At 54.2% G+C, this 10,559-nt stretch overlaps 1 protein-coding gene across 5 annotated transcripts; it reads right to left on the bottom strand.

Moving 5' to 3' along the window:
• Nucleotides 1-368: 368 nt before the first annotated feature.
• Nucleotides 369-9,619, bottom strand: LOC103544621 (keratin, type II cytoskeletal 2 epidermal-like). Of its 5 annotated transcripts, XM_070621401.1 has the most exons (11): nucleotides 8,486-8,530; nucleotides 6,843-6,957; nucleotides 6,082-6,749; nucleotides 4,869-5,083; nucleotides 4,478-4,538; nucleotides 3,577-3,672; nucleotides 2,785-2,949; nucleotides 2,537-2,662; nucleotides 1,832-2,052; nucleotides 1,278-1,312; nucleotides 369-1,191 (listed from the first exon to the last, which is right to left on the bottom strand). In XM_070621401.1, the coding sequence occupies exons 3-11, from the start codon at nucleotides 6,697-6,699 to the stop codon at nucleotides 854-856; spliced, it is 1,875 nt and encodes a 624-aa protein (XP_070477502.1). In that variant the 5' UTR covers nucleotides 6,700-6,749; nucleotides 6,843-6,957; nucleotides 8,486-8,530; the 3' UTR covers nucleotides 369-853. The 5 variants fall into 5 exon arrangements, with proteins under 5 accessions (XP_070477502.1, XP_070477501.1, XP_070477504.1 ...); XM_070621400.1 differs by lacking the exons at nucleotides 6,843-6,957; nucleotides 8,486-8,530 and adding an exon at nucleotides 9,504-9,619; XM_070621403.1 differs by lacking the exons at nucleotides 6,843-6,957; nucleotides 8,486-8,530 and adding an exon at nucleotides 9,370-9,547.
• Between the last annotated feature and the right edge of the window lie 940 nt (nucleotides 9,620-10,559).

Below are 10,559 nucleotides of genomic sequence, written 5' to 3' on the forward strand. Positions count from 1 at the left end.
TGCCTGACCCACATCCCTCTCTTCATAGGCTGTTCCACATGGGCAGACTTCAGCATGCAATACTGTCCCCTCCTCTCAGTGTCAGACTCTCTCTTCCAACCTGCTTGCTCAGTGGCCTTTCCACCAGAGCGTTCTCCCACGAGTACCCCAAACTCTCCATTTCTCCTTGACACCTCCACCCTCTGGGAAAGAGCTTCTGCTCATTAAATGTTAAATGTTTAAGCTCAGATGTTGCCTGACCAGCCTCCCAACATGTCCCATCGTCCCAACTTCCCCATACGCCATGGGGCTCTAGGGCCTTCTGTCCTGCCCACAAAGCGCTCGTCCAGGGTGGACAGCACCATGAACAAAGGAGATTGAGACTCGTGGAGAATTTCAAATGCAGTTTATTGCAGCAACACGAGGAAAAGGGGAGTTAAGACCTCTTCACAAGAGACAATCAACTTGCTTACACCTTCTATACAAAACCAAAGCAGCACAGAGCTTGCTGCAAGACATGGGACCCCAACGAGCTGTCCAGAGCGTGTCTCCACGCAGCAAGAAGCTGTGGGTCTCACCAGCCCGGCTCTGGCTGACTGAAGGAGATGCTTTGAAATGGAATGTGTGTCGTGGGATGGCTGAGCTGTCTCGCAGGCAAAGCACAAGGCAGGGTCATAGCCGGGGACTGGGATTGCCTCTGATCTGAAACCTTCTTTGGGAAGCAGAGGAGAAAGGAGAGAGCGGGGGAGCTGGGAGGAACCAGTGGAACTGACCATAGCTCAGCTCTCCACTAAGGCTGCGGCAGTTGACCTCGACCTCGCCAAGCATTAAGGTAGTGATGGGAGGGAGAGCTAACAGGAAAGACAGCACCTCTTTATCTGCTCCCTTGGGAGTAGCTGCTGGAAACAAATTTCACGCTGGAACTGCCACCAGAGGACTTGCTGCCCCCAGAGCTGACTCCCCGGCCTCCTGACGAGCTGAAGCTGCCTCCAGAGCCGCCGCCACCAGAAATCCTGACGCCATAGCTGCCGCTGCCGCCTCCAGAGCCGCCTCTGTGGCCCCTACTGCTGCCTCCGGAGCCGAAGCCACCACCACCACCTCCAGAGCTGTAACTGCCCCCTCCGGACATGTAGCTCCCTCCGCCGCCAGAGCTGAAACCGCCGCCTCCTCGGACTCCTCCTCCACTGATGCTCGTGTGGCTGGTGCTCACAGCTGCAAGGGAACACTCAGTGATCTGCACTGAGCTCCCCGCCCACCCAGCACACCCGCACAGGCCCCTGAGATCGGCTTGTACTTACACACGCTCACGTTCGGGGCGCACTCTCCAGACATCCTGTAAGAGAAAGGAATGCAGAGCTCTCCTGACTCTCCAGCTTCTCAAACCACTCCCCAGGCCCTCTCAGACATGTCCAGGCCTGTCCCCATCTGGGGCTCCACTAATCCACTTCCTCTGAATCCTAACCCTGTCTCCTAGGGTGTCCCGACCTCTGTCATTGTTCTCAGTGTGACTACAAACAGGGAATCTCCATATAAACAAGACAAGACTCTTGCTGCTAATGCAGGCCACCTCTAGAGGCCTTCACATTGGCCTGGATGACAGCTGAGCCAGCCCAGATGAGGGAGAAATCACTCCATCTCAAAGAGCTTCACACAGACGCTACAGTCCTCAGAAAACAAAAGTGGGGACCCCGGCTCCCACTGTGAAACCAAGTCTTTCCTCCTGCGCCATGGACCTTCCCCTCCCGATCCTCAGGACCAGCCGCAGGCACATGGCTGCTTCCTCAGTCGCAGTCAGCTCACAAGGGAGGATGCCCTGAAGAAGTGGCCAAACTCCCCGGGGTCCCTTCCGCACCTGCCCTCCTCTCCTTCCAGGAGGGTCCTGTAGGTGGCAATCTCCACATCCAGGGCCAGCTTGGTGCTCATCAGCTCCTGGTAGTCACGCAGCAGCCGGGCCAGGTCCTCCTTGGCCCTCTGCAGGGCGGCCTCCAGCTCGTTCAGCTTGTTCTGGGCGTCTTTGAGGGCGTTCTCCCCACGCTGCTCAGCTTCGCTGATGGACTGCTGCAGCGCAGCGATCTGAGAGGAGAGGCGCCAGCACATTACACACTCAGTGACCCAACTTCACCTTGGCCTTCTCACCTCAATTGTGTTGACTTCCTTAGAAGCCCCTAAAGGTGACGCAGCAGCCTCTCTTGGCCCTAGTTGAGGCTCCTCCACCCCTTACAGACTTGACACTTTTCTAAACGCCTGCCCTGAAACCTCCTGGCTGCCTGTCCTCTCACTCTCCGCCTCCGAAGTCTCCCTTTGCATCATGGGCTGGACCACTCATGCCCATCACATCTATTTCTCTACTAGATCATTTTCTCCCAGGCTTCCCTAAAGAGAACCCAGCCTAATGACCGAATTCTGGGAATAACCATAGTCACCAAAGGAACTAGGCACAACAATACAATCTTGGGATGGATCTCAAGATGCAAAACTGAGAAAGTGTCCTGCAATTACCTGAGGATGCCCCACCCCCATTCCATAGAGCTGAACAACAGGAGGAGGAAGCAAGTACCTGCTTCTTGACGCTGTCAATTTCAGATCTAAGTCTCTGGATCACCCGATTCAGCTCAGAAATCTCCATCTTTGTACTTTTCAAACTGTCCCCATGGCTGCCAGCAGTGATCTGGAGCTCTTCATACTAAAGATCAAGTCAATTAGATGTGACAGTGCGCACCACGGCTCACACACACAAATAGGAGAAGACACAGGATAGAAAGACAAGACACTTCGGGAAAGCTGGCCAGGCATTCAGCCCATCACCTTGCTCTGGTACAGGGCCTCAGCCTCCGCCTTGCTCTTCTGGGCGATCTCCTCGTACTGGGCGCGGACCTCGGCAATGATGCTGTTCAGGTCCAGGTGCCGACTGTTGTCCATGGACAGGACCACGGATGTGTCGCTGATACTCTGTTGCATCTGGGACAGCTCCTGCAACACACGGGAGGGCTGGCCATGGCGCCCCTGCCCACAGCCAAAGGCAGCGAGGAGGCATTCCCCTCCCCGGGGTCAGGGAGATGCACAGACTCTCAGACAGAGCATCATAATCCCACTGGGTGAGATTTCAAGCAGCATAATCACCATTCCTAGGCCTCCACCAAGGTTGGCCTGAGAAATACAGGAGAGAGAAGTCTATTTCTGAGCCTCCTAGTTAACAGCCTTCCCCATTTATGCAGTTTTGGTAAGGGCTCCCCAGGAAGAAGTCTTAAATTTTACTTCCTGTTTCAGAGGTCAAGTGCATGCACCTGGGCGGGGAGGGTGAGGTATATTACATTCTGACCCGGAAGTATATTGGACATAGGGACAGGAGCAGGCAGGGTCTCTTCCCAAGAGGAGCTGGACACTTGGGGGACAGAGTGAGGGAAAGTGGTCTTGGTGTTTCATGAGCATCAGGGGAGAAGTTCCTCTCTTCCAAGGCCCCTGGGGGTCTGAAAGGATGACAAGTTGGAGCCAGACAGCCTTAAACCCCACTCCTACCTCTTTTTCACCAATCGGGAAGGACCTGCCTTTGATGGGAAGGGTGGGAGGCAAGGGTCCGACCAGGAGCAGCCTCCTTACCGCATCATAGAGGATTCGCAGGAACTCAAGCTCCTGGGTCAGCACGTCCACCTTGGCCTGCAGATCCACCTTGATCTTGTAGGCATTGTCCACGTCCTGCGGGAAAGGTCAGGGGCCTCTGGTGAAACTCAGCCCCAAGGCCGCCTTGCCCATTCCGTGTCCGGGCCCTGCCCTCTCTCTGCCTCTCTCTCATCCCAGTCCCTGTCAGCTGCTCTCCAACAGCCCAGGTGTCTCAGGTGACCCACCTGCCCTCAGGACCACATTTGGCATAGAGTCCACAATGCACCTCTGCTTGGGGCTCCAGGCCCACGTTCACTGCTCACTGCCCTAAGACCTGTGATGGGACCAAGCTTTGTCAACAATCTCTCCCTCCTGCTTGAGACACTGTGTGTTCCCACTATGGGGCACAATGGCCTCTGGGGGTTTAACAGTCCTCCACTCTCCCACCCTGCCTGTCCGCCCCAACTCTCCTGAATTTCTCTGGGTTTTACACCAAAGCTTCTGCAGGATTCGGGCTGAAAACCCACTTTTGCCTTCTAGCTCAAACCTTTGTCAGCACGACTGACGGGCTCTTTAAGCAGGCATTCCAAGGAAAGTCCCAGTCCTTCCCCAGCTCTTTCGAAGAAGAATAAGGTGCTTTCTGTGTTGCATCTTTCAGCGTCCAATACAGACTTTAAGTAAGTTATTGGTGGGAAACGTTCCAGCAAATTCACAAAACATCCCCAGAAGCTTGAGCTCCAGAGATGCCATTGTTTCCCTGAGAACCAGCCGTGGCCGCGCCTCGCCGCTTTCCTGGACACTGCGGTTCACCCTCAGAGCTGTTCTCCACCCATGGGTCCAGACACACCGGGCTTCTGAAGCCCCCTCACTCCCACCCCAGCCCTCACCTTCTCTTGCTCACCTTTTTAAGCGTCACAAAATCATTCTCAGCAGCCGTGCGCCTGTTGATTTCATCCTCATACCTGTTGGGACCCAGAGGACAAAGCATTTAGGTTAGTCCCAGTTTGCTTATTTCTATCTTCTACTTTCCCAACTGGATTCACCTGAAATACCCCATTCACCTGTGCAAATTGGAACTATGATATTCCAAATGAGGATGCTTTTCTGTAAATTAACTCTCAAACAGGCGACACACACGATCTCTGAAGCCCTAAATGTCTTTCCCACAAAGAACGGATGGAGACACAGATTCTATGAGCACAAAGGCACTTGGAAGATGAGGACCTTTCCAGGGAAAGGTCTGGTAGCTCAGATCAATATGTAGCCCACTCAGCGTTTGCTCTGCCACCTACTTCTTCTTAAAATCCTCCACGAGATCCTGCATGCTGTTCAGCTCTGAGTCCTGGGACGTTCTTTCTGCACAGAGCGTGTCCACCTGTCTCTTCAGCTGGGCGATGAACGCCTGGAAGATGGGCTCCAGGTTGGAGGTGCGGGTGCCCACATGGACCTGCTGCAGCAGCTCCCACTTGGTCTGCAGCACCTGGTTCTGCTGCTCCAGGAACCGCACCTGCCGTGACAGAGGGGACACACATGAGTGCTGCGCCGCCCTTCCCACCAGCTGGCCACACTCGCAGAGTCAGCTCTGGTCCTGCTCCTGGAGGTGGAGAAGTCTGCCCAGCTTCGTCCTCACCAGGGGGATGCCAGCTCATGCCGGGCAGAGCTTCGGAGCTTCCTGCCTCCACACGTGGGAGCTTCTCCAGATTCCTGTGTGACAGCTGGCGCTATCCATGGAGAGAACCCTTTTTCCTACTTCACTGCCCACTTTTCCGTTTGCAGCTGCTCCCTGGACTCCAGGCCATTTCCCTCCCTCATTTGAGTTGAATTCCCAGCAAACCTCCCAGGAATTTTGGGGAAAACCAAACGCAGCCATCCATTGGCTCTGCTCCTAAAAGCACCAAGTGTGAGTGCCCTGGAGGGCAGGGAGCCTCAGTCTGCTTCATAAGAGCCTCGTGAGTTCCTTATACAGGCTCCTCACACTTGAAATAGGAGAAAATCCTCTAACACCCCAGAGCGACACCAACAGGGACTTTATGGGTCACAAAACTGAGAATGCTTCTCTTGAAGGGAGGGACTTCATCCGTCCCCAAGAGCATATTTCAGACTCAGCTTCTCCGAATTTCATAGAGTAATGACTCCCAGGGAAGGAAGGACTATCTCGGAAGATGTCTTCCCAACCCCTTCCAAGACCCGCCATCAAGCGGCCTGGACCCGGCACTCCATCCCTTGTCTCTATCAGTGTTTCTAAGACTTTCAGAATTTTGCATAAATGTTATTGATTACCCTGAAACAATAAAGCCAAAGGCACAAATAATTCCTAACTGCAGACTGTCGGGCAAGAGGCAGCCCACAAAGCAAGCACCTGTCCTGCTTGGATATTGCCCATAGTTCAGGCTACTGGGAACACACCGACTCGTAAAAGAAACGAATCCCTGTTGTTTGCCTTTCACTTAGTGCTGGAAGTAGGGCACCGTGAGCATCCGACGGAGCCCGCTTCTCGTGACTCACCTTGTCAATGAAGGAGGCAAACTTGTTGTTGAGAGTTTTGATCTGCTCCCGCTCCTGGGCCTTCACCTTCTGGATCTCTGGGTCCACGCCCACGTTGAGAGGCTGCAGGAGGCTCTGGTTGATGGACACTTCGTGGATGCCACCACCAGGGAATCCACCAGGCCCGAAGCCACCGGGACCCCCAAAACCGCCAAAGCCGCTGCCACCTCCAAAGCGGCCTCCACCAAAGCCGCCGCCTCCAAAACCGCCACCTCCAAAGCCGATGCCACCTCCGAAGCCACTGCCACCTCCAAAGCCAATGCCACCTCCGAAGCCACTGCCACCTCCGAAGCCACCTCCTCTGCCACCAAATCCACCACCAGAGCCAAAGCTTCCGCCTCCTCCAGCCACACTAATGGAGATGCTCCTGGTTCCGCCAAGGCCAACAAGACTCCGGCTGCCAAAGCCGCCACCACCGACACCCCTTCCGCCACCGCCATGGCGGCTCAAGCAGGAGAAGCTGCTGGTGGATCTCCGGCTCCCACCAGAGCCCACAGCTGAGCTGCTGCTGAAGCCCCGGAATCCTCCACCTCCTCCTCCTCCTCTTCCTCGAGATCTGCTTGAAATCCGACAGCTCATGATGCCTTTGCCCAGCGAGGACAGTGGAAGGTTCGTGAGGAGAGTCAAGGCTGTTGGGAGAATGTCAGGGTCCCCTTTTATACTCACCTGCTAGGTGTTGGTGCTCATGGGTGTGGGCCCACTTAGGCATGGGTTCGGTCTACCTGGAAGCTACTCCTGGTGAGTGATTACCAAGCTAACAATCATTGAAAAAGTCGACTAATCAGCTTTATCCCAGAACTTGCTTAGATTGCAAACTCCTCCTGCTTATCCGGGCATCTGAAATGTAATTGGATTTTTGTAAAATCATCAAAAGAGATCGGGATGTGGGTTTCTCAATCTGAAAAGGGACCTTCTGCAGGATGCTGCTCCCCGCTGTGGACCAGCCCAGGGGAGGCCAGCTGCCACTCGGGCCTGTGCAGGCACGCCAGCCCAGATCAGCTGATGAAAGAGATGACAGGTTTAGAGACTGGTCGGCATTTGTTCAAGGAGTCAAATGTGAGTCAAGATTCTTGATTCTGGAAAGGACTTCATGGCGGACTTCCACTGTGGTCCTGTGTTTCTTCATCTATAAAATGGGGACATTTATCCTGTCCCACAGGATATTGGCCTGTTGCACTAATGGGTTTTAAGCTTTGCTGTCTCTGAGAAGGGATCCTGTAGGATAATATCCTTCTTTCAGCAGGCTGCTGGCAAGCCCCGGCCCCTCAATGCTTTTCCTCAAAGGTTTTCAAAAGCACATCCCTTGGCCAGAGCAGAGAAGCAAGCCCCAGTGTCGATCAGACAGGGCCTGACTGACTAGCCAGTGGGACAAAGATGTGAACGTTGACACCAGGCTCTGCTGGTAGGAACTCATTTCCCCTCCCCCACAGTCTCCTAGCTGGGTGTCCCCCTCTCTTCCGGTCTCATCCCAGCCCTCCTTGTGGTACAATGAGCGTGGCCCTGGTCTTCTACACAGCACAGCCAGGGTCATGTTTATCTTTACCCCAAACCTCACTCCCCAAGGCACAGGGCAGTCACTCAGGGAATAAGCCCAAGATCCAACAAGCATTGCCAGGGTTTGGTGTTTGGAACTGCATGTTTCCTCTGACATGAAAGGTGATGTTAGCAATGCTGAGTCTTCACAGCCTTCCATCCGCCTGTTCCCTGAAGATCCCGCCAGGAAGTCCTCTCAGGTCTCTGTCCCACCCACCATCAGCACTTCCCTCCACAGGCCAGCCAGGTTAGTCTCTTTGTCCCCAAAACTGAAAGCATCGGCTGAACTGAGCTACTGGCCAAGCCCTCAGCCCTCTGGTGCACACTGCCCTGGAATGCAAACCACGTGTTTACATTTCAAAAACAAAACAAAACCAACAACAAACTCCTGTTCCGGGCCCTGCTGCTGAGTTCAGGCGGCTCCACGGGCCAACACTCAGACAGAGTCTAATAAGCTTGAGAAAGTAGATCAAAAAACAGAGAGGTGGGCAACAGCAGCCTGGAGACAGCAGCAACCTGGCCAGGCCATGCCGCCCGCCCCGCGCACCACCTGCGAAGCCTGTGCATCCCATAGGGCAGGTCTCTGCTGCTCCAAGAGCTCCAGCTCAGCGGCTCCGAGGGAGGGTGGGACAGGAGCCTCGCAGGCTCCCAGCAGCAGGCCCTTGCTCAATAGCTCCTCTGAGGCTTCCCTCTGTAAGCCATTGTTCGAAAACTGCTCACTCAGGCTGCAGTGCCAGCCCCTGGCCCAGCTCTCCCTCAACCCCGGACCTCCTCTCATTTCTTACCCAACAGGGCCTTGGTAGCTTTTTTCTCAGTCAATCCCTTTTCTTACCATGAACTCCATGGCTGTTGATTTTAAGATGCCCCAGTGACCTTCTCAGTGTTACCTGCGAAGCCAGGCTGGCGGGCAGCCAAGCCACCCACAGCATGAATTGCCCAGTGCCCCATGGTGCAGAACTCCATTGCGAATGCAGAGACTCCCTGGACACACACGCCAGCTGTGTCAGGATAGCAGGGTCTTCCCACTGCTTGGAAACCATGCACACCCCAGGAACAGAGGAGGAACGAGGGCAGGGACGCTGCCCAGGACGCAGCACGGGCTCATCCCATGATGGAGAAACTAAGGAAGCAATCCAGCAATCAACCAAGGAAGCCTCCAGCATAGAGCCTGGCACACAGTAGGTGCCCACAAATGTTACTTCCTTCCCCACCACTGTGGCCAAATGCCCACACTTAGTTCTAATTTTCTAACTGGGCCCTGGCAGACCAGACCCAGACGTTGGGAAGTCACGGATCCCAGCTTTGTTCTCCACGGATCCATCCACAGCTCAATGAGCTCAGTTCTTCCCATCATGGCTACAACGTACCTACAACTCACTGGGGCGTGCGCCTGGCTTGCTGACGTGCTGTCCAGCTAATGGTATTGCTCTGACATGTGCACCTGTGTGTTCTCACCTGCAACATGTCTTCATTCGCACAGAGAGAGCCGAAAAAGGGTCTTCCATGAAAGGTTCTTGCCATTCCCAGCCCCAACCCCCATTCCAGCCAAACTATTTTTCCAGGCCAAGTTCTACTCCCACTCCGGCTTCAAAATCCTCACTCTCGCCCTTTACCCAATAGCCACCTCAACATGGAAGGACAAGACGGCCCCCAACATTCCATTCTACCCCGTTAGCGACTTCAGAAAAATGGGGTTATTGTAGTCAGACCACTCACGCCTTCCTCGAAGTCCAGAGACTCCTGCCGGTGTCCCCGGATTGGATGCTGCCCTCTTCTTCCCCAGCCCCTCCTGTGGGGAGCCTTCCGGCTAGTTCTGCATGGCACTGCAGCCCTTCAGAGCTACCGCTCACCTCCAGTGCCTCTACCCAGACACCTGCCATTCCTGCCGCCGCGCGCCCACGGAGATCCAGCAGATGCTTCCCGTCCACGCGTCTCCCCCACCCTCAGCCCCACCTCACCCTCCCCACCGCTTAAAGCTGCTCCCCTCCCATGGGACCTCTTCTGTTTCTTTCAAGGCTTCCTGTGTTGAGTTGGCTAGAAACAATGTTAGGAGGAGGCCGGTGGAGAAACTCCAGCCCCTTAAATAAAAATGAGAAAGAGAGGAAAGCATGAAAACAAATAGAATTGTAAAACACTGAATAAATAGACTCTTATTTCAAGAAACTCCTGCTTCTCAGTCTATCGGCAAAGCTCTTCAAGATGCCTCAGAGCCGAGCGCCCTCGGACATCACGTTTTGGAATGAATGGCCACAGAGCTTGATGATGGACGACCTGCTCTCTCCAGGGAATTTTATCACAAAAAAAAAAAAAAGGAAAGAACTCTCTGGACTGCTTTTCTCGGTTTCAAATAAAAAAATCATGGGTTCCAAACTCTTCTTTCAAAGCCTTTAGATCCTAAAAATGCACTGAAATCATTGCCAGTCCAGCACTGACTGCGGACGAGAGCTAGTACCGCCACTCATTCGATGCGTTAACTTCATGACACGAGTCACATTGGGATGAGCGCAGGCTCACTTCACAGCCCACCAGGCATTGGACGCCGTGTCCACGTCTCTGTTCAGCAGGACTTTCGTGAGGAAAGCTGTGTGATAAACTGGGAAGAGCGAAAGGAGGACCCTTCAATGCTTCAAGACACACAAGCATGAAACCAGAGGGAAGGATGAGGCACAGGACTCCACCTTGGTCCCCAAGAAAGCAGAGTTTCCCAGGCACCCCAGCTAGGCCTCTGCTTGTTGGCCCCACCCCAACTCAAGTACTTTCTCAAGAAGAAGGCACCATGGTAATGAGGGCGCCCCTCGAGTATGCTTCAGGTCGCCCTCGCCAATGTCATTTCCTATGAACCAGCTCCTTCTGAAATAAGTAGGGTAAGAATTATGCCCATTTCACACATGAGCAAACTCAGCCTC

The sequence above is a fragment of the Equus przewalskii genome, chromosome 5 (genome assembly GCF_037783145.1).
Source record: "Equus przewalskii isolate Varuska chromosome 5, EquPr2, whole genome shotgun sequence".
Taxonomy (NCBI): Eukaryota; Metazoa; Chordata; class Mammalia; order Perissodactyla; family Equidae; genus Equus; species Equus przewalskii.